The 23,929-nt window shown below is 38.1% G+C and overlaps 1 protein-coding gene across 7 annotated transcripts in view; it reads right to left on the bottom strand.

The window, feature by feature from the left end:
* Nucleotides 1-23,929, bottom strand: part of LOC131033051 (6-phosphofructo-2-kinase/fructose-2,6-bisphosphatase) — a 211,362-nt gene that overhangs the window by 171,315 nt on the left and 16,118 nt on the right. For all 7 annotated transcript variants that reach the window (XR_009103553.2, XM_057964168.2, XM_057964170.2 and 4 more), the window contains exons 4-8: nucleotides 12,884-13,108; nucleotides 4,334-4,507; nucleotides 4,010-4,105; nucleotides 498-596; nucleotides 328-357 (exon numbers count right to left, since the gene is read on the bottom strand). Coding sequence is in view for 6 of the 7 variants with exons in the window: in XM_057964168.2 (XP_057820151.2) it covers nucleotides 328-357; nucleotides 498-596; nucleotides 4,010-4,105; nucleotides 4,334-4,507; nucleotides 12,884-13,108 (624 nt within the window). In the remaining variant the exon portion in view is untranslated. The remainder of the gene's footprint in view (nucleotides 1-327; nucleotides 358-497; nucleotides 597-4,009; nucleotides 4,106-4,333; nucleotides 4,508-12,883; nucleotides 13,109-23,929) is intronic.

Genomic DNA, 23,929 nt, shown 5'->3' with positions numbered 1-23,929 from the left:
TAGATAAGAATAGTTTTATTTGTACAAGGCAAATGTATAACATGTTAGGCCAATGAACTTTCCATATGAAAAATTATTCAAAATAATGAGTTGCAATTTTCTCTTATAGTTATTTTGTCCCAATGTATAAGGTAGGGATTTTTAATGATGGTAGCATTGTTGTCTATTGATCTATGCTTCATCAAGGTTTGTAGAACTGTAAAACAAATACTGTGAATGCTTGGTTTAAACAAAGAAAGAAAACAGCATAAAGAGAGATTATAATGATTAAAAGGTGCATAGATATTTTAACAAAAAGAAATTGTTTGACAGCAATGGATAAATTACCTGATTTAGTCCAAGTTTAAGGCGACGATACTGTCCAGAAAAATTACAGAAACAGATGAGCAGTATCATTCAAATATGAGATACAGGAGGTAATTAAACTTTCCAAAAACACCAATCAACTGCATTAGAATGAAACAATCACATTTTATATTAAACTAATATACATGTACCTTTCCAACATTGAAGTGCTTTGTCTCATGGCCTAGCCATCGAAGGTATCTGGTAAGCTTTGCTGCAGTGAAGGTCTTTCCTCGTGCAGGTAGGCCAACCTAAAGCAATAAACATATGTGTCAAAAATAATGTTTCCCAAGTTCATAGATATAGACATAATGAAATCCTTACACAAACCGACAATATTTTAATAGATATAGCAAGGTCTCAAAGTGAAATTTTGAGACCAGAGGTACACAATCACTTTACAATGTGCAAAAATATTTAATCTATCAAAAAATATCATAGTGCCCATAATGTTTCTGTTGTCATTTTATGACACCCTTGGTCCATCAATGACAACCGATCAGAGATATGTTCCATGGACCAACGCTGCCCCAGTTTGATCAAAGAGGGAGCAATGGAATCATGAATTATGAAGTGTTGTTTTGTCAAAAGGAAGTTCCTAAGTTCTTCAATCAACCCCGGAACTCCAGAACCCCCAGATTCCCAAGTTCCTAAGTCTTCAACCCCGGAACTCCGGAACCCCCAGGTTCCCAAGTTCCTTATTCCTCAACCCCAGAACCCCCAGATTCCCAAGTTCCTAAGTCTTCTCTTCCTCAACCCCTGAACTTCGGAACCCCTAGGTTCCTAAGTTCCTAAGTCTTCTACCTCGGAACTCCGGAACCCCTTGTAATGTCCCCACTTTAGCAGTTGACCAAGTGTATGTGCGTTAGCCTAGCTCTACATGGTCCCAAGGCTAACGAAGGGTTTAAGGGGATCCTGGAGTGTTTTGGCCTAGTCATTTCCAGTTTGGGCTAAAACGGAGTTGATTTACTTAGTTTCAAGCATACTTACTATTTTTAGTAAGTCAGCAGGACACAACAGAGGCTAGCTTTGGTGATTGGATTCGATACTATTCGGCGAGAGCTTTCTGACGAGCTATCACTCGCGCTATTCGGAGTCCGATTGCTAATATATTTTAATGCCTAAAGTGTTATTAAAGTAACATTTAATTTAATTGTAAAATATTAAAGTGTTACTTTAATATTTATTTTATGGGGATGTGTGCAAATCAAAGGGGCACCCAAGGGAGACATAAGTGAATATTTTAATATGTTTTATATTGCACATCTTTTATCCCACATTGCTCAAGTGAGTTGGGTCGACCCTTGGAGAAAGAATAAAAGGAAGCTTTTGTGGCTTCACTCGGCATGTTGAATATGAGAAGAAATTGATGTGTGAGTTGCAGATCCGTTCTTGGCATTAGGGGACGTCTATCCTCTCTTGTGACATTCTAGACGTCATTCCTTTGGGGTTTGGTCTTTGGAATCCATTGCTATCAGCTTCATTAGCAGGCAGATTGGGTGCATCTCCAGCTACAAGCAGATTTGGTGTTTTTGCTCATACCTTCTTCACTTCTTGTCCAATGCTTATGCCATTCTGAAGGGATGATTTTATGAAGATATTGGACTGATTGAAGACTAATTAATACTGTAGCGCAACACTATTCACTTTACTGTAGCACGACACTATCCACGCCACTGTAACGCGGCACTATTCATGTTACTGTAGCACGGCACTATTCATGTTATTGTAGCAGCAATATGGGAAGTCATTGTTGGAACATTATGTCAAAAATGCTGGAGTATTTAGTGAGTTGAAAAAATCTGCTATGTATTTGATTTTATTAATTCTGGAAATAATATCATATCAGCAGTAGTTCAATCTTCATGTTGCATATTATTGTAATTTCCTTCTAGTTCATGTTATGTGATTTCAAATCTATGCAAAGACTTCAAAACAAACAAACATTTCATTTCCGAAGCCATAAGGGGGTTTAAACATTAAACGGAGAAATAAGGAATTGGATGCAAACCGTTTGACTAAATTCCTATCAGCAGTTGGTTTAGTTTTTGGGCATTCTAGGGTGTCCATTACACCCTCAGGTTCCCAAGTTTCTAGTTCTTCAACCCCGGAACTCCGGAACCCCTAGGTTCCCAAGTTCCTTATTCCTCAACCCCGAAACTCCGGAACCCCCAAATTCCCAAGTTCTTTAGTCTTCAACCCCAGAACTCCAGAATCCCCAGGTTCCCAAGTTCCCAAGTCTTCCCAACTTCAGTGACTCAGGTCTCCGAAGTTTCCCCAACTTCAGTGACACGGGTCTCCAAAGTCTTCCAAACTCCTTCTGGCTTGCAACACTTCCGAATGGCGTGATCGACACTCAAAGCTTTAAATGCTCCAACAGCTTTGGTGACTAATGCACCTTCTTTTGTGGAGCCACATGGGTGCATTTAATGTTTTTGGCAGGATTTCCATCAAGGGAGGTACGGGGCCATGCTTGTTGTGGTGACTTATGTCATGTCTGCATAATCTGACTTTGGAAGGTCAGTCAATCCACCCTTCTCAGGGTTGCCTTTTGTGGGTATGGCTAGGTTGCTTGCATGTACAAATCAAGCGCATGCACTTCCCTACACTCCCAGACTAACATACAGGGGTCATGATCACTCTTGTAACCATCTTTCTATATAAAGGTTGTTAAGCCTCATTGTAAAGGGTTCTCTCCCTGTTGGCTTGTGCTATTCTATGCTCTCCCACTTCTCTTGTATTTATCTTGCATTTATGCAACTATAAGTTTGGCCTTTGGCCTTTGAATGAATTGGAATTACATTCTTGCCTTCCTTCAACTTATGCATGTTGTGTATGTTTCCTTACCTTCATCATAGGTGTATGTTTTGTGGCTCTTCTCTCCATATATGTTGTGTTAACTTGTTTTTTCTGAGTGTGGCTTGTAGGAATCCTTGTCCCCTCTTGACACTTAGCAAATTCTAACCTCCATACATGTGTTTGGGTCACTCATGCAACTGAAGTTTGTGCATCTCTTGGGTATTTCAGTTGATTCCTTGTGCCATTTCGGGTGGGGAGAGGAACAATCTCTTATCTTGATGCATCACATCCTTTGATTTTAAGCATTTCTCTCTTCCCTTTACCTCTGCAAGTTGTTAGGATAGGCTTAGGAGTAAGTTTTGAAGTGTTGAGTTGGTTCAACAACTGCACCTGGATTGAGAAGGAAGTCGGCCTTCTCTGGAGATTCAACCCCCTTGCGCAAGGTCCCACACTTTGGGGTTGTTTCCACGTTTCACAAGGTTGTTGAGTTGATAGCTCAGCAAGGGTGCGAGCTTTTGTGATAATTGTTTCCACTCTTAAATTATCTGATCAAGATCTCACAATTTTCTTTCAAACATATTTACTTTTGCAGCTAATAAAGAAGCCTGATTCTTTGAACCTCAGATCACACCATTCTGCTAAGAATTTTCCACTGAATCAAATAATTGTGCCTACTACTCTGACCTGATTTCAGAGATCCCATTTTGTAGCATATGCCTATATCTTACATTAAGAAATGGAAGAATTATATTCATATTTCATGCAATCATATATGTTACAAAGGTTTCTCAATTAACAAAGAGAAAACAACATTTTCTTATTCCAGTAAAAAATTGTATGCAGTTTAAGGAGAATATAAAAATACCAACACAATAGCCAACTGGCCATCCTCCTTTGGTCCATGCATGTGATCTGCAACTGCGGCTGCTGCAACAGCTCCAGATGCTGCTGGAAAAGCTTTCTAAATATTAAAGACAAAGAAAACTTTAGGTTAATAACTTAATATGGTTAAAAGGGAACATAATTTATGCAATTAAATCTTCAATGAGCATAAAGTGGGGAAATCTCTGTCTATAGACTTGAAAACATGAAATTTATAGAAGCTACATAAAAAAATCTGCAAAAAATAATACTTTTAGAATTTGGATATTACGTAGGCAATTTTTCAATACAATGTTCAGGAACCAACCTTAAGACTACTTCCAGAACGGTTAAGCCTTGGGGAGCTGCTCACCCCCCTGTCCACATAAAATCCTCGAGGACTGTCCTGTTTATGTAGGCTTAAATGTGTACCAACAGATTTGGACTCTACCCCTGAAGCTGCCTGCATCTCTTCCAAATCTGGTGGTAGAGCCTCTGATCCCTGTAACAAGTGAAACCATTTAATACAGGCACAGGTAATTTTACTCTCAACCTAAAATTCCAACATAGAATTTAAAAAGCTATACATATATATGCACTGAATATTCCTTTCATAGATTTATTGTTTTCAATGAAACAAAACTTGCACGGAGAAGGCAAAATATGGTAAAATAATGTTTCCCCAAAAAACTCACACTTCGAAACATAGTCGACACATTTAGATATATTAAAGATTATTACTGTAACATTTTCTTTTCTTTTCAAGCAAAATAAATGACAACATTTAACAAAGTTTTCATAAGAAGGTAAACATTTATTTAATCTAGGATAACTTTCTTGCAAATAAAGAAATTTAATAGGTCCTATTCAGCAATACATAAACCTAGTGTTTATGTTATTATCAAGCTTGACTTATTCATTAATCGGTAAAATTTATCAACATCAAATTATGTATTTAACTATATCATAAGTTTTTATAACTGTTCCTAATATGATCTAGCCCTCTTTAAGGAAACCCATTTCTTACCATCCTACATTATTTTTTAATGCTCTTGGATGGAAATTTATGCAGTGGCTGCACACCCCTACAAACTTGTCAGGTTGAAGTTGTGTTTGTGGGTTTTGTCAAATCCATCTATCAGTGTGTTTCATATAAAAGCTCACTATCATGATTGTACCCTTAATGTCATTGTCAATTAACGAGGTTTGCTAATTCTATGAGTTGTATTGTCAGTTTATCGTGTACAAAAGTTGGCTAAGGATAATGATCCAAGGCACAGTGTTTTGCCTAACCTTGAAGAGCACACTTCAAGGCAGTCTGCCATGGCAGAGGAGAGCGTACAGCACTCCTAGGTGGCAAAAATCAGTCCAAAGTATGCCTAAGGGGATTGAGGAGTGGAAGTGAAAATTTGAAGGTAGGTTCATGTGGCCAAGTCCCAGAAGGAGAGAACTTGGATAAAGCAATGCAGATTTAAGCGACAAAAAGGATCAAAGAGCGCACCCAGTATTTGAGCCAACTTTCAAGTGACAAGGTCATGTGAAGCACATGCTCAACAAATCATTACCAAATTTCAACTTGCCAAGGGAAAGATGGAGTGCTCTTTGCTAGTGTTGACCAAGAGTTTAAGAGGCAGTGGCATCCCTAGAGCGCATCTAGCAGATATAGGCCAAATCTTGTGGTTTAGATCTTCCAGGAGAGTACAATGTCTCTCTCAGCCAGCTTAAGTATCTTAAGAGTGATATTCCATGGGTTGTTCCACTCCAAACAAGTGCAAAGCGCAAACCTGATTGATCATTAAAACATAAAACAAAATAAATAACAAGTGTGTCCTTCTATATATACTCCAACAAGGGTATTTTCATTCTAGGATTGGGGCACTCAAAGCAAACAAGGAGAGGCATTCAATGGCATCTTAAAGCTAGGGTTTCTTGAATAATGCAGGGCTGTCATATCATTACCAAATTTCAAGTTGCTAAGGGAAAGGTGGAGTGCTCTTTTCTTGTGTTGACCAAGAGTTTAAGAGGCGCTTGCATCCTGTTGTGACGTATTCACACATCACCCCATTGCAAATGGGGACCCCTACTTTTTGCTTTTTAGGGTTAGTCTTCCTGGTTTAGTCTTTTAGGTTCTTGGCTATTAGCCTTTGCATTGGAGAGTTGCCAGAGAGATCATTAGGATAGCAGGCTCTGCTTGAGTTGAGGTGGGTCAATAGGTGGTCCAGGTCAGGGTCTCTTTGAAAGCCTTCTCTAGGCCAGGCCTTGCTCTTGTTTCTAGGTTAGGTCTTGATTGAGTTTGAGGAAGTCCTTATATCCTGCTAGGGTGGCCTTGCCTTTAAGACCTAGGGCATTTAGTCAAGGAAGTGATGAAGAATTTGAGCACAATTGCCAAATTCGCTCCTGACCCTTCTAAAAGGATAGGAGTGAATTTCCTTAGAAACCTCTTTTGCTCCCAGTCTAGACCTCAAAGCTTACTCCTACATCTTGACTGAGTGAGGAATGACCTATTTTTGCCTTGTGAACAAGTTGGAATGAAATGGGATGAGGAGATTGAACCTAAAACATGAATTTCGCTCCTGATTCTTCCAAGGGTCCAGAGCAAATTTCTCTAAAAACCTCTCCTGCTTCTAGCATAGGTTCAAACCCTTGACTCCACGCCTTGATTGAATGAAAAATGATCTATCTATGCTTTTCGCAATGAGTTGCAACCAAGTGAAATGAGGAAAAGTGAGGAATTTATGCAAAAAAGCAATTTTTCACTCCTGACCCTTCCAGAGGGTCCAAAGCGAAATTTTTTTAAGCTCCTGACCCTTACAAAGGGTTCAGAGCGAAATCCTCCAAATGGCTTATTTCTTCACTAGGGACATCAAATGGTGGACATGCATGGCAAAGAAAAGGATCAAAGATCAAGTCTAAAGCAAAGCTAAGTGAAAAAGGATGAGAATTGAGCCAAAAAGAGAAAATTCGCTCTTGACCCTTCCAAAGGGTCCAGAGCGAATTTCTCCATGAAGCATTATACCCAGCTCCAGCCTATGAACTAATCCATTCCCAAGCATTTTTTGAAGGCAAAAGACTTGTTTTTGATGATTAAAGGATGAGAAATGGAGTTTTGTGAAGGAAAATCAAGCAAAATGTCAATTTCGCTCCTGACCCTTCCAAAGGGTCTAGAGCGAAATTCCTAGAGAGACTCTCTATTTTGCCTAATGTACTAAATGAACCTTGTTTTGGTAGCAAATTGACTTGATGGTGATGGGAGGAGGTGTGGTAGGTTAAATTCAAGGCAAAGAAAGGACGAATGGATGAAGAAATTGGGCCTAGGAAGAATTTCGCTCCTGACCCTTCCAAAGGGTCTAGACCGAATTCTCCTAAAAACACTATTTTCCTCCTTGTTCAAACCAAGATCTTTGTTCCTAGGACATGGTTGAGGGAGGATGGATATATACTTGCCTTAAGAACTGAATGGAAGTGAAGGCAATGATGAATTTGAGGTTAAAAGACAAAATTCACTCCTGACCCTTCCAAAAGGTCTAGAGCGAATTTTCATAGAATCTTCCCTTTGCTTCAAACTTGAACTAATTTTGTGCCTTGGAGCCTTAGCCAGGATGTCATCATGCCTTGGAAGCAATTGAGGGGTGAAAAGGTGGACGATTTGGGCCTAAAATGCAAATTTCGCTCCTAACCCTTCTAAAGGGTCCAGAGCGAAATCCTTAGGATAGCCTAATTTCTTGCCAAAAACGTTGAAATGGACATCACTTTGAGGGTAGATGGGCTTGATAGTATGGGGGGAGGACCCAAAGGCCTAGCCTAGGAGCAAAGTTCAAGGAAATGATGAAAGGTTGAGTGCAAATACAAATTTCGCTCCTGACCCTTCCAAAGGGTCCAAAGCGAAATTCCTAAAACCTCTATTTTGCTCCATGTTTGAAACCAAGATCTTTGTTCCTATGGCGTAGTTGAGGGAAGATTGATGTATTCTTGCCTTGAGAAGAGATTTGAGGCAAAGAGATGATGAAATTTGAGCTAAAATGCAAATTTTGCTCCTGACCCTTCCAAAGGGTCTAGAGCAAATTTTTCTTGAGGCCTATACCTTGCCCAAGGTCCAAAGTGAAGTCCTTCTTTTAGGCCATTTTGAGGGTCAAATTAGTGATGTCTTCATGAGAGAGGGATCGAAAGGTAAAAATCAATGCAAATTGAAGTGAAAGGAAGGAAGAATTCAACCTAAAGACGGAAATTCGCTCCTGGCCCTTCCAAAGGGTCCTGAGCGAAAATCTCAAGATAGGGCCTGTCCTTCCAGAGGGTCCAGAGCGAATTTCATTATAGGGCATGTCCTTCCAGAGGGTCTAAAGTGAAATTGATCTTAATTCCTTCTTGTTGATGATTTAAGGTAAGAAATGCTATGTTAGAATGAATATATCATGTATTCTTAATCATCTTTTGTTTGTTTTGCAGATCAATAAAATCAAGTTCGAGGAAGATCAGGCCAGGACAAGGGTGACCTCTTCCAGTTTCATCATTATCAAGAGCACTTCAAATGCATGGAGGAGGACTCAGGGTGCTTCAAAGTTGGAGGACTTCAAGTGTTTAAGGAGTTGCAAGCAATGGAGTTGACCATCCTCAAAGACCTCATTCTACCACATGGAGAAATCACAGGATGTCAAAAGGAAGATCTTACAAACACTTCAAGGCGAAGTGAGCTACTAGAGAAGGTGACTTGACCATGACTTCCTATTACCATAATGCAAAATCAAGGAGGCTTCATCAAGCACATGAGAGTCAAGGAGGTACATCTTTCATCTAGTACGTTGACGAAGCAGTTAGTTTTAGAAGAGTTAATCAAAGTTAGCTTCTCATCATCATCACATTGAATATCAAGAGATACAAAGTTCCTTGACCAAGCACAAACGCAAGACAAGGTGGCATCCCAGTCACTATTCCTCCAGTCAAATAGCTCCACCTCAACATGTCCAAATTCAATGTACCTGACTCATCAGTGATGACACAAGGAGTTTGTTGTAACAAACCCTAATTAAGGTTTCCATCTTGTAATCCAAGCCATTGATTGTAAATCAATCAGAGCCATTGAATTATAAAGAGCTCTCTATATAAAGCTCTGGCTCTTCATTTGTGGAGGTTAATAGTTAGTCAAGAGTTAGTAGCTGGAATAGTGAATAGATAGCAATTAGAATAGAGTAGGAGGAAAAGGCAAGAAATTGTTGCCTAAATTGTAAATGAACTCCATTTTCATTGAAGTAAAGGTGAAGTGTGTTGTTTCTTTGCAATATGCATGGTTTCTTGTTGAATCTTCGTTTTAGATGGTAATTAATTAGATTGAATGAAGGAAGTTATTGAATGCGTGGAATCCGCCTAGTCCAAACCACTAGCCTCTTTTTGATTGTAAGTGTGCCCTACATGGTCAACTGGCATAGAATGAGCTTAATATCAAGTCATTACGCGTTTATTGTTCACGCATTAACTTGAATGGTGATCAGTGTCTGATGGCGTACGATTTGAATATATTTGTAGCATCCCTTAGAAGATCGCACTGAGTTGGTGTCGGATTGTTCAACATGATGGTGAGACCCAGCCCAGTAGGACTCCACCTAGTTGTTCATCCATCTTCTTACATTCTAGGTCTTAGATTAGATTCTCCAAACCCTGTATCTTTTGATATTTCTTTATCTTCCAGCCAGAGATAGGATTCAAGTTCCAGCACATTAAACGCCCAGGTAGTCGAATGTAAGTCCCCTTGTGATTCCAGCAAAATCACATCACACCACACTTATCCACACGTAGAGACCCTACATACAAGAACCTTGGAGTTGCCTCGATTGATCCTTAGGTGAAATCTTCAGCATTCGAGGAAACTTTGTTCAAGAGAGGATAAGATATCTTGGTATTTTATTCTGTGTTCGCATGTGCATGAAAACACATCAACACATCCCTAGAGCGCATCTAGCAGATATAGGCCAAATCTTGTGGTTTAGATCTTCCAAGAGTGTACAATGTCTCTCTCAGCCAACTTAAGTATCTTAAAGAGTGATTTTCCATGGGTTGTTCCACTCCAAACAAGTGCAAAGCACAAACCTGATTGATCATTAAAACATAAAACAAAATAAATAACAAGTGTGTCCTTCTATATATACTCCAACAAGGGTATTTTCATTCTAGGATTGAGGCAATCAAAGCAAACAAGGAGAGGCATTCAATGGCATCTTAAAGCTAAGGTTTGTTGAATAATGCAGGGCTCTCATATCAAGGAGCACCATAGTTGTTTTGATCTCTTCCAATCAGTTGCCATCAGTTTTCAACAGGTTTTCATCAAATTTGCAACTTTTTCTAGGCAACATCAGGGTTTAGGAAGCTTTCTGTCATTTTCCGATCATTGTGTGCAGACACCTAAGGTTTCACAAGTTTATTTTTAGACTTTTGTAAGGGTTTTGCAAAGCGTTTTGGAACTAGGGTTTCGCTAAGCTACTAATGTGTGACTATGACTCTAGGATTTCAGGACAGTTCAACCATTCCAAGAAAAAGCAATATGTTGCAGCCTATTTATCACACATTTTTGTGATAATTTTTGTGTACTCATTGTAGATTTTTGAATTTCAAAGCAAGGGTTTTGCACATACATCCATCTAAGCACCTGCACAGTGATTTTTAAGCCTTTTCAAAACCTAGAACAGCATATGGGGCAGTGAAGGGTTTCTTTCAGAGGTGCGAATTTCAAGAGCACATACTGATAAATGACTATCCTCTTGTGCAAGACACCTCACTAGGGCATATGAACATCCTCAAATTCAAAGAACATAGTAAATTTGCAAAGAAGTTAAGGGGCAGAACAAACAGCCCCTTTTCCCATTTATATCCAGTGCCAAGAACAAATGTTAGCATGTGTACACTATTATGACCCACATAGAGAATTATTTGGAGGATGCAAGAGCTAAATTTGATCAACTAATTTGACTGAAACTTGGAGGCTATTTCTTTGGTCCAAATAGTATGGAGGACTTGATGAACCTTGTTCTGAGGTTGTCAAAGCAAGAAAAAGAACTATCACTCATCCAAGTTTTGATGGAAGAGAGCAGAAGTTTTGTACACAATCAACTTGCCAAAGAGAGGATTATTTCTAGGCCTAGAAATGACAAGTGTTTCATAGAAAAGCTTCAGCTTGCTTAGAAGAAAGATAGAACACCCACTCCAACTTCTCCAGATTCTTCAAACTCAAAATAATTTTCCAATTAGCTATTTTTAGCTAAGTTTATCTTTAGCAAGTCCCATTTTGGACAAGATGTTGACAGACTATTTTTAAATTGCTTTAGTTAACGTTCATTTCAACTTTGTTTATAAAAGTTTTGTTGCTTTAGAACTCCTTTTTTCAGCTTTTAGTGTTTTTCTTTAAAGAAATTGTTTTGGGATAAATTAATTGTTATCCTAAATCCCAAAAATTGGGTTTTCTACCATTATAGCTAAGTGCTTGGAACACAACATTTCTTAGTGATAGTTAATACTATGCTTAAACTGCCGAAATTATTGTTCAAGTGAATGTCTTTTCTATTTATGTGTTTATGATGATTTGTTTAATATTTCAATTGGTCGGATTGAAAGTAGGTACTTGATATCAAACTTTGTATTGATATTATTTATCTATCTAGGTTGTACTTTTGTATGTAACTTTGCTATTCAATTCTTGGAGTTATGTATTGTTGTTTTTTTAAACATTTATTCCTTCAAAATCTAGTTTTCATGAGCTTATTGATTTCTGCTTTTAGTCAATAAGAAGGTAATGTGATATTCAGTGTTGCTTGCATTCTTAGTGTAGAACTCACTTGTCAGAAAACTGCGTCTGGTCCTGTTCTCATGCCCGAGGCATAAAGATAGAGCAGAAGTTTATTCATTGATTTCACTACAGAAAACCCCCAAAAGAATATTATGCACAATGTTAATAATTGTATAATTTGTCTGTAGGTTGTACTTATGTATGCGACTTTGCTATTCAATAAGGTAATGTGATATTCAGTGTTTCTTCCATTCTTAGTGTAGAACTCGCTTGTCAGGAAACTGTTTCCGGTCCTGTTCTCATGCCCGAGGCATTAGAAGTTTGTTCATTGATTTCACTAGAGCAAACCCCCAAAAGAATATTGTGCACAACAATATTAATAATTGTATAATTTATCTGTAGCTTGATATCTAGGTTTAATATTAAGTGCGAAGGAGATCTCTACAGTTAAAATCAAATTGAAGAGTTGAGAAACTCAGTAAATTTTACTCTAAGAAGGGACCCTATCTTAATTGGAAAGGAATTTCTCAATAGGATCATATACAATTAGCTAGATCATCATGTATAAGACTTTAACAATAGATGCTATCATGCCATCAATCAATCTAATCAGGAAGTTTGCTGGAAATAAATTGTTAAGAGGTCTAAAAACTCGTGAACTTCAGCTTTCCTAATTCCACATGATATATGCCATGAATTCCCCATATCTTTCAGTAGATATTATCATTTGAGGACCCTCCTTGACAGTACAAGTTTGTTCCTCTTCTCTTATCCTTGTACACAATTTATATGGAATCTGGAATTCCCCTCAACTACATGTCATTCAACTCCTTGCTTCTCTATCTAACGAACAGCTTATATATCATGTCTGCTGTACAAAGATTATATATCAGATGCAAAAAATACTTAGACAATTTATTCCAATAGAATTCTAATTCATCTTCATGGACAATTACTTGAGGACTTCATAAGAGAAACCTGCCTGATTAAGCAGATAAAGTCTAACATCAAAATTGAGTATAAGTATCGATGCTTTAGAAAACAAAGAATTTCATGAGCATTACTTTGCGAGATAAAAATACTACAATTGTGTAAATTATAGGAGCATACTTCAGATATTATTGAATCGTCTGCCACATTCATCCTGAGTGCCTTGCTCATAAAAGATTTAGTGATGTTCACATTACTAGAGCTCGAGAAATTGCCTCCATTACGCAATGATCTTGGAGTCTCAGTTGTATTTGCTGCATAGTATGTACCTGAATTAGCACACGAGGCTGGAGGTGGGACCTCATAGTGTTCTAATTCAAGTTCTAGGCTTGCTGCAGAAGCATTCTGCAAACGTAAACCAAACACATAAAAAGATTATTGACAAAATCAAATGACCTGATTTTATAAAGTACAAAGCATGCTCTTGAAAATGCCAAACACTATAACTATAAATGGTTCACTTGCACACATCAGAGAAGACTGAAATATATTAAAGTTGAACAGAGTCTCAAAAGTTCCTAAAAGTGACTTGTGTGTCATTCATTAGAAAAAGAAATCTTGCTGTTGTGCTTCCAATTTAAAATCAAATGACCTAACTTTATAAAGTACAAAGCATGCTCTTGAAAATGCCAAACACTATAACTATAAATGGTTCACATGCAATCATCAGGGAAGACTGAAATATATTAAAGTTGAACAGAGTCTCAAAAATTCCTAAAAGTAACTTGTGTGTCATTCATAAAAAAGGAAATCTTGCTGTTGTGCTTCCAATTTAAAAGGATACTAAAGGATATTTTCCTTTACTTGAAATGAAGCTAGAAAGAAAAGATGTAGTGCATACACAAATTCCTATTGTTAGGAGGGAAGTTGTAGGACTTGTAATTTTTTATGCTTGCAAATGTAGATTGAAAGTCTTCTTGTCAAGTTAAAAACTAATGAGCAAGACAAAGTATATCATGTAGATCACAGAGTCAAGAGACCTAATTTTGTAACTTTCAAGTTTCTTGCAAAACACTGCCTTTGTTGAGAGCTCCATCAAGTTTTCAACAAACACAAAAGCAGGGGTAAGTCAAAATATGTGGGAACTATTGTGCGGTATTCACACATCGCCCCATCACAAATGAGGACCCCCACTTTTTTCCTTCTTTCTAGGTAGTGTTTGAGTCCTTAGCTATTAGCCTTTGCATTAGAGGGGTATAGGTGGTCAAAAGGCCAGGAGTCAAGTCGATAACCTTGTGTGATGTGTGAAATGAGTGAATTAGAACCTTCGCTTCATGTGAATACCCTCGGGAACGTACTTCATGACCATCACCCTTGGAGCAAATCCCCCTAAAAGCCTTATTTGAATATGAATTAGAGCATTTGAATGAAAATAGTTGGTTTTGATTTGAGATCACCCCATTCTTTAGAGCGAAGTTTCCTTCATGTGCTCCATGATAGGAGTGAATTTTGTATTGTAAGCCTTCATCAAGTAAATGGTGGGGGGGAATTCTAGTTCCCCGAGAGGGCCTTAAAATAATTGGGGCGTCAGATGAGGTTTTGTTTCCTTGGTAGTCTGCGAGAACTAGAACTATTCATGATTCCAACCTCCGGCGAACCCCTGCCTTGACATGTTTTGAGAATGAAAGCTTGAGAAATCTAAGGATTGACATTGAAGTGATGAAGGGTTTATTTTGGTTTTCAATAAACCTTCAAGGCAGAAGGAGCAAACTTCACCTTCATGAACTCAACCACATGAGCGAACTTCACAACTTGAAGAAGATGAGCGAACTTTACCTTGAACAAAATAGAAGCAAACTTCATAAACTCCACTAGATGAGTGAACTTCATCTTTGGAGGGGGATGAGTGAATTTCATGTATTCCTAAATGAGAGTGAATGTCCTCTATTTGCCCAAGAGGTGATATAAGAGTATTTACCCCGAGTCAATCTAATCTTCAGTTAAAAGTAAACTTCATGAATTCAAGAGGATGAGTGAACTTCAAGAATGAAGCTATATGAGCGAACTTCAAGAATGAAGCTACATGAGCGAACTTCATAAACTCAACCACATGAGCGAATTTCAAGGATAGGCCTACATGAGCGAACTTCAAGAATGAAGCTACATGAGCAAACTTCATAAACTCAAGCACATGAGCAAATTTCAAGGATAGGCCTACATGAGCGAACTTCAGGAATCAAGACATATGAGCGAACTTCATGTTTTGGCATACATGAGCGAACTTCATGTTGAACTTCATGAACTCAACAAGATAAGCAAACTTCATGAAGGAAGGAAGATGAGTGAATTTCATATTCAAGCACCTATGAGCGAAATTCATGATGGAAGAGCGAAGGAGATTTGAAAGCATTTACATTGAGTAGATTCAATTTGAAACAAACTTCATGAACTCAATGACCTGAGCGAACTTCATGTTCTCAAGAGGATGAGCGACCTTCATGTTTTGAGCTATATGAATGAACTTCAAGGATTAAGCCCCATGAGCGAACTACAAAAATCAATGCACATCAGCGAACTTCAAGAATCCATGCTTATGAGCGAACTTCATGATTAAAGGGAGCTGAACGAATTCAATGTCCAAGCACCTAAGAGTGAATGTTATGAACAAGCTTCACAAATTAGCGTACATGAGCGAACTTCAAAAATTGAGGTACATGAGCGAATTTCATATTTGGAGATAGATGAGCGAACTTCAAGGATCAGCATAGATGAGCGAACTTCTCGTTTCCTAGAGCTAATTTGATACTTTAGCATGCCTAAAAGAGAACAATTTTGAATTTAAGATGATGAAAGGCGAGTAAGAAGCTAACTGCATGTTTGGAGCTACATGAGCGAACTTCATGTTTGGAGGTAGATGAGCGAATTTGTTAAGATACAAAGGAGAGTTTAGTCTTGATTTGAAATCAGCTTCAAGAATCAAGATTGGATGTTTGGAAAGAGTCATTTTGAGTTGAGAAGATGGAAGGTGAAAGTTCAAAGACCACTTCATGTGAAGCAAGGTCAAGGCGAACTTCATGAATTGGGAGAGCGAACTTCATACACTCCACTCTCAAAGTGAAATTCCTATAGGGGCCTCTCTAAAAAGGTAGTTCTTCATGTTGTCATCAATTGATGATTAAAAGCTTTAAAGTTGAGCTCATAGAATGAAGATAAATGAATGAAAGTGAGTTCAAAGGCTAAATAAGGGTAACTTCATGAACTTCAGGGGGTGGAGTGAACTTCAAAAAACTCCTCTCTAAGAGCGAAAAACAACTTCAAGTGCTCATTCCTAAGAGCGAATTCTCTCTAAATCCTCTTATCACGCCTGCAAAACACATAAAATCAAGAGATATATCAAGTTAGAAGAACTATTAAAGTTATATATTAGGTATTTGATATCATGTTTGTTTTGTTTTACAGATGAGAGAGGATGGTGATTGCAAACCAAAAGGAGAAAGATTGTAAGATCTACATTACCATGCAAGGAAGAAAATTTCATTTACAAGCATAGAATGCCCAAGAGGGATCTCAACTCTCACAACACCAACAACATGAAAGGAGTCATGGAGAAGGAATTCCAAAGCAGAGAAGCAGTTGTGACATCAAAAAGATTCGTTCCAAGGCAACATCAATACTTCAAAACCAAGATCTATACCTTGCACTTCTATGATTGAAGCCCTCAAGAGGATAGTTTCAAAGCAGTTAATCAAAGTTAGAAGATCATCATCATTGCTGAAGCTGGATAATGTTGAGTATCAAGAAATATTCCTTCATGATGATCTATCAAGTCTACAAGTGCAAGTTAAAGGTGGAATCCTAGTCATCATCCCAGTCACCACTCGCCAATCAAGGAAGTTCCACATCAGCATATCCAGATGCAATGTACTTGACTCAGCCGTGATGGCACAAACTTCGAGGCACCTACCCTTATTACCTATTGGTTATGTTAAAGCGTTGTAATTATTTCATTGGCCCAAATTGAGTTTGTTGAAAGAAACACTAATTAGGGTTTTTATTGTAAACTCTTGGCCATTAATCTCGAATTGATCTGAGCCATTGAATCGTATTGAGAGCATCATAAAAGGTTCAAGCTCTTCATTCGTAAAGGCTAATAGTGCTAAGATAGTTAATAGTTAGTGAATAGTTAGCGAGTAGTAGTAGGAGAAGAATAGAGGATAGAATAGAAGTTAGAATAGATTAGAAGGAAGAATTGTTGTTATGACTTGTAAATGAGACACTCTTTTCATTGAAGTTGTGGTGAAATTTGTTATTTCAACAAGCCTCATGGTTCTACTTCTCAATTTGCTTTCATGTTGATTAAAGTGGATGGAAGAATTTGTTAAATGTATTTGTGTGGAATCCGTTTAGTCCATACCACTAGCCTCTTGCTAATTGCAAGTGGGTCTTGCGTGGTCAACTGGAATGATATGAGCTTTACTTCAAATTGTTATGCGTCCATTGTTTATGCATTAACTTGAATGGTGATCAATGTTCGATGGTAATGATTTGAAGATCTTTGAAATATCCTTAGAAGATTGCATTGAGCTTGTGTCAAATTGTTCAGTTTGTTGGTGAGACCTTGCCCAGTAGGATTCCATCTGATCATTCATCCATCTTCTTACATTCTAGGTCTTAGAATAGATTCTCTCAACCCTTCATCTTTTGCCATTTTTTCAATTCAGGTTAGTTTAGGACAAAAGGCATCACAAGATTGCAACATCAGATGATCAAGTTCCAGCAATTCAAGCATTCGACAATTCAACGTAAGTCCCCTTGTGATACCAGCAATCACATCAACCAACAGAGCTTATCCACACGTCGTGACCCAACATACCGGAACCTTGGAGTTATCTCAAGTGATCCTTAAGCTAATCTTCAGCATTTGAGTAACTTTGTTCAAGAGAGGATAAGATACTTTTGGATGTTTTATTATGTGTTCACATGTGCGTAAAAAACACATCAACAAGAACCACAAACCCATCTCTATGCTTATGGGATAGGGATGGCTAGATAAATTTATACTCGTCGGGATAGATTCCATTCATTTGTCCCTAGTATTTTTTTAGTTTTGAACAATTTCCTATATTTTAGGGGCAATTCCTAAATTTGCGAAGTTGGCTAGAGGCAAGGCCTATGCCATTAGTCTCTTCATGGAGGATATAGCCTAAGGGGACTTATTTACTGTTGTCACTGTACATGGCCTTGGAAAAAATTTAGAAAATTTAGTGTACATGTCTGTTGAATGCCTGAGGGAACACTTGTTCCTATATCTTTGGGGCTTTTGGAGGGCTACAAGGACAGAACCAAGTCATGCAACCTATTGTTGGATCCAGGTGTGAGTCAGTTGTTTGTAATGTTTTATCTTATGTCATTTTAGCTATGGTTGATTTACTGATAAGAGGTCAAGGTTTATCGGCTACTTGGGCAGTCAATGTTATTACATTAGCACCATGTTATGGGGTACTTGATTACTAAGTAATATTAGTGTCATCAAATAAAGCTATTCTTTATTATTTGACAATAAGACTGGTGTCTAGGGTTTGGAGCATGCCAATGAATAAATAAAGATCAACCAATATTGAGGGATTTGTGCTATGCGCATTTACGTATTTTCAGACTTAAGTGGGTGGCTACAACAAGCAGAGCTCATCTATCAATTCCAGGATGAAAAATTTTGGATCTAGTGATAAATGATCAAAACACATGATTTTTTGTGGCCAATCTCATCCAAAGATTGAACTGAACTAAAAAGCATTCCTTTTTTTCTGGCAAATTGATTTGTTGAGCAGCTGGAACAGCATTATACAGTAGCATCAATTCCAAACAATTGATTTCTAATTAATTCCACACTTCTATTATTCTGTTGATGTACTCTGCTGAATATTGTTATTATTACTCTACTGATATATTCCTGCAAATTTTATCAATCAAATGTAGCGCCAATATTATTGTTGGAATTTAAATTATTTACGCAGTGCATTGTTCTTTCTTCCTAGCATCAGTCTGGTTTTTAAAAACTAAATTTTAAATCTTAAAAATAGATAGAGAGCATCACAGGTATCAGAGTAGAATTCCTACTAGCATGTGAACCAAGGAGAAAAATGGAAGAACTTCCATAGATGAGGGAAAGACAGATCTGTTTCAAAATACCCTGATAGGGATTCAAAAGGCTCAAGAAAGAATGACAGTTAATGACACAAATATTATAGCTTCAGATTAACATGTTTGTTGCCATTCCTGTGCAAAATCCAGACCCCACTAATTTATTTTAGAGAGGGTGAAACTCAAGTACTTCAAAGAGGTTGCTAGAATCAAATCACAAACTTCAGTTGAGTCATATTTTGCTGAATTTCAGTACGTTGTGGTCATGGTATTCAATGTATCATAAAGAAGAATTACTTTTCTCTTTATCAAGGGTTTATGTAGGCCCCTCAAAGGTCTACTCAAGGCCTTTGCACCCTTATCATTATAATATGCTATTAAGAGGGCACTGACACATGAAGTCATTGAAAGTATCCACTTTTTTAGTATGAACAACTCCATCTTCAAAACATTGCCTTCATAGAGTGGCCATCAGGTTCCTTTGATTGTTTGAGTTGGATGAAGCTATGAGTTGCATCATGCAAAGCCTATTTAGACAAATTTATAACACCGTGATCATAATTCACATGGAAGGAACAAAAGATGTTCAATCTGTCTTCAAAAGGAGCCTCACTACAAGTTTTTTAAATGGAATATGTGATTTGAAACAATTGTTTTTGTCCCTTAAAAGTTTCCATTGATACTCTGTGCTGGAACATTTTGTTGATATTGTCTTTTCAAGATTGTCACATCATTTACCACTTGTAGAAGAGGATCAGCAGAACTTGAGATCATTTGCATGTTTGAGCACTTCTCAATTTTTCCATCTTGACTACTTGTTCCTAAGCTTCTTCAAGTTCATCAATTCAATAGATTTAATCAAGAAAGCAATCTCTAGTAGGAGTGTATTTATAAAATAGCTCAAGTATTTCTGGAGATGACTTGAAAGTCGAGTTTGTCTTGCAATGAAATGATTCAATCATGCTAAAAAGTCTCTCATGGACTTGTTCTCTTTCTTTTCAATTGAGGATCAGGGAAAAAGAACATGAACATCCTCAGCTAGTTTAAAGCATGACGAGAATTTCATGTGCATGGTCTCTTAGTTGGTGAGAGAATTGATGTCAAGATGATGGAACCATTATGCTACTACTCCAACTAGGACTTCAACGAGAAGTCTGACTACAACATCTTCATGTGCTACTCCAAGAATACCACAAGCTATGTTGAATGTTGAGATACCCACACTGTTGTGACGTATTCACACATCACCCCATTGCAAATGGGGACCCCCACTTTTTCACTTTTTAGGTTAGTTGTTTTAGCTTAGCTGTTGGTAGTAGTAAGGTCTTTTGCTATTAGCCTTTCATTGAAGAAGTACACTTTCTCAGGTGGCTAGGCAATGGTAGAGTCATTTTTCTCCCTCCTTAGGTTGGAAAGAGGTCGAGTGATGTCAATTTGAGCATAGTAGGTAAGGAAGATTTCCTTTGCTCATTCACAAGAGCAAATGCGTCTTCCTTTGCTCATTCACAGTGTTGGCAATTGACACTCGTCTGGTGATCTTTGATGGTAACTCTTCTTGGAGATTCAATTCTACGATCGTGATTCATCTTAACAGGAAGTTGGAGTTAACCGGTAAAACAGGGTATCTCGGTGATGTTTTGGTCCGGAATGATTTTTGATGATTGCGGTAATTTTGGTGGTTGATTTCGTGTTCTTGATGAATGGGAAGATCCTTAGGAAGCGTGTGAATACACTCTTTTGGTCTAGTGCTATGTTTTGTTTGAGATTGAAGCCGACTTGGAGCTACACGTTACACTTCTTGAAGCTGACTTGAAGGAGATTTTTTTTGTGCTAAGACCGGATATATAAGATCGAATTGGCGATTGTTTTTGGTAATAATGGTGTGGTAATCCGTTTTGGTGCGATTGAGCGTAGTTTCACGTGCGCACCTTGCTTTCAGACAATCTGGTAGCTGACTAAGACAGAAATAGAGTATTCAGCAAAGCGAAGATAGTCAGAGATTCAGTGCTTAACCGGAACTCATTCTTGAATAGTCAGATGCTACTTGAGAGTTCATTTCATTGTATTTCCTCATTGTAATCAAATTGTAAGTCAGTGAGACTTCCCTGAAGGTTGTAGCCTTCTAGGCAATTGTAATTGAGTAGTGAGCTCTAGACAGTGGGCCTAAATGCAAGTGCATTCCACATCTATGTAATATTTATGTACTCCTAGCCATAGTATATGAATTGTGGGTTCCAACCCCACCGTGGTTTTTCCCTTTCCAGGTTTCCACGTAAAAATTCCGTTGTTATGAATTTGTGGATTATTTGTTGCATGTTTATGTTCTTTTCTGTTATACATTGTTAACCGATGGATAAAAAATAAGTTTGTGGATTTGAATTCCGGTAGATCACTGATTCACCCCACCCCCCTCAGTGATCCCTGATTCTAACACACGAGCGAATACTTCTTCAAGACATTAGGTGAAGGTGATTTAATGACTTTTGAACATGAGAATTAAAAAACTAAAGAGATAGATTGATGGAATAAAGAGAATGGATGAAAATTTAGCTAAGTGTGAAAACATTTCCTTTGCTCCCTCTTAGGAGCAAATACGTCTTCCATTGCTCCCTTCTAGGAGCAAATATGTCTTCCATTGCTCCTTTCTAGGAGCGAATACGTCTTCCATTGCTCCCTTCTAGGAGCGAATATGTCTTCCTTTGCTCCCTCTTAGGGGCGAAAACCTCTTCCATTGCCCTCATCTTGGAGTGATTTGAACTTCTTGAACATATTTGAGGATGAGGACCAAGTTTAAGTACCTTCAACATCATTTTGATCCTAGAAAGAAGCAAATGCATCATAATTTTGACTAAGGAATGGAAAGAAGATAGCAAATTTCAGACTACTTCTATTGCTCCCTTCTAGGAGTGAATACGTCTTCCATTGCACCCTTCTAGGAGCGAATACGTCCTCCTTTGCTCTCTCATGAGAACGAATTTTCTTCCAGAGCCTCCCTTAATGATAATTTGACACATCTACACACTAGGAGAGCAAAACTACAAGATTTAAGTTGATGAAAAGAGAATTGATGAAACCAAGCTAGAGGGCGAATTTGAGGTCACTTCCATTGCCCGAGTCTCCAAGCGAAAAACACTTCCTTTGCTCCCTCCTAGGAGCGAAATACGTCTTCCTTTGCTCTTTCACGAGAGCGAATTTGCTCCTAAGGCCTCACGTAAGATAATTTAATGCATTTGAGTGGATGGAATGGAGGGTATATAGAGGAAATCAAGCTAAGTGTCTAAATTGTAATGACTTCCATTGCTCATTATTTGAAGCGAATGTCACTTCCTTTGCATTCATGTTGGAGCAATTTCCATTGCCATCACATTGGAGCGAGTTTCTCTTCCATTGCTCCCTTCTAGGAGCGAAAGTTACTTCCATTGCTCCCATGCAGGAGCGAACTTCCTCCATTTGCACTCAAAACTTCTTTTAGTGTGATAGGGAATGTATTGATTCGGTTATTTCATCAATATGATTCAAAATGATTTCTTTTCCAGGTCTGATTGGAGAATCAAAGAGAGGAGTGAGGAAGCACATTCAAGATTACATTGAGATGTAACACAATACAAAGCAAGCATGACATTCAAGAGAAAAGATTCCACTAGCAAGCACAATGATACCAAGAAGATGACTACACCAGAAGCATCCACTTATAAAAGAACATGATCCACACATGCAAGGATGTGGATGAAAGAATCAATAGCATGAAGGGAATCACAAAGAAAAAATTTCAAAGGAGTGAAGAAGTAGTTATGACATCAAGGGTTCATTCTAAGGCAATATCAAGATTCAAAACTGAGAGGAAGTCAACATCTATACTCAAGAGATATTACTCAATACTCATTCATGATGATGAATCCAATCCACAAGTGCAAGTTGAGGCGGCATCCTAGTCACCATTCCATCAATCAAAAGGTTCCACATCAGCATGTCCAGATTCAATGAACCAAGCTCATTATATGGAGGCACAAACTCCGAGATACCTACCCTGGTTCACATTCAACATTGAACCTAAATGTAATTTTCTCATTGGCCAGAGGGAGTTGTTTTAACAAACCTCAATTAGGGTTTTAATTGTAGAATCTTGGCCATTGATGGGGTTCAATCCTGGCCACTCATTGTAATGAGCTCTCTATATAAAGCTCAAGCTCTTCATTTGTAAAGGTTAATAGAATAGTGAATAGAGAATAGTTAGTAAAAGAGTCAATAATGAATAGTTGATAGATATTAGATAGCAAGCAGTTAGATGTACCGCACAAGGTGTCCAAAAGATGTGATCATAGCGTTGCTCAACCAACAAACCAGCAGCTCTACAATTTTTTGCATTGTCCGTTATGACTTGGACAACATTGCAGGGTCCCACTGACTCAATGGCGGAGATGAGAATTTCTGCAATAAATTGGGCCCTCACAATCCACAGCTTTCAAAAACATTGCCCCTTTAGGGGACACCGCTATGACATTGATCGAGGGACGGTTTTTAGCATCTTTCCACCCATCCGAAACAATTGTTACACCTGTCTCAACCCATGAATCCCTTATGGGTTTCAATGCATCTTCAACCCTTTTCACCTCTTTCTCCAATAATGTTCCACGTACTTTCTCATAAGCGGGGCCCTTATACCCTCTTGGAACCTCATTAACACTTTTTATCATTTGCTTCCAATATGGGGAGCAAACAACATTGAAAGACAACCCATTTGCATAAATGCACCTTACTATATCTTCGTCAACATTGTCTCTACTCTCATTTTGGAATACGGTTTCTAAAGGCCCCTTTGTTCTTTTACGTGTCAAGGGTGGTTCACTTTGAGGTTCATTTGTGGCAAATTTGTGGCAAAGAAGGGGTGGTCTTCTACTACAATACTGGGACTAGAAGGGCCTTGCATTCCCTTTGTTTTCTTTGATGCAGTTTGGTTCAATCTACGGGCTTCTCTCTCTTCCGCCGCCTCATGCTCCCTAATATATTTCATCATTGTCTCATCTAGTATAGGTTTACCATCTTTTTCAGGGCATTTTTTGATGCCTCTTCCTTTTATTCCACACA

Source organism: Cryptomeria japonica, chromosome 7 (genome assembly GCF_030272615.1).
Source record: "Cryptomeria japonica chromosome 7, Sugi_1.0, whole genome shotgun sequence".
In the NCBI taxonomy this organism is placed as follows: Eukaryota; Viridiplantae; Streptophyta; class Pinopsida; order Cupressales; family Cupressaceae; genus Cryptomeria; species Cryptomeria japonica.
The sequence above is the reverse complement of the archived record's forward strand: the minus strand, read 5'-3'. Positions and strand labels throughout refer to the sequence as shown.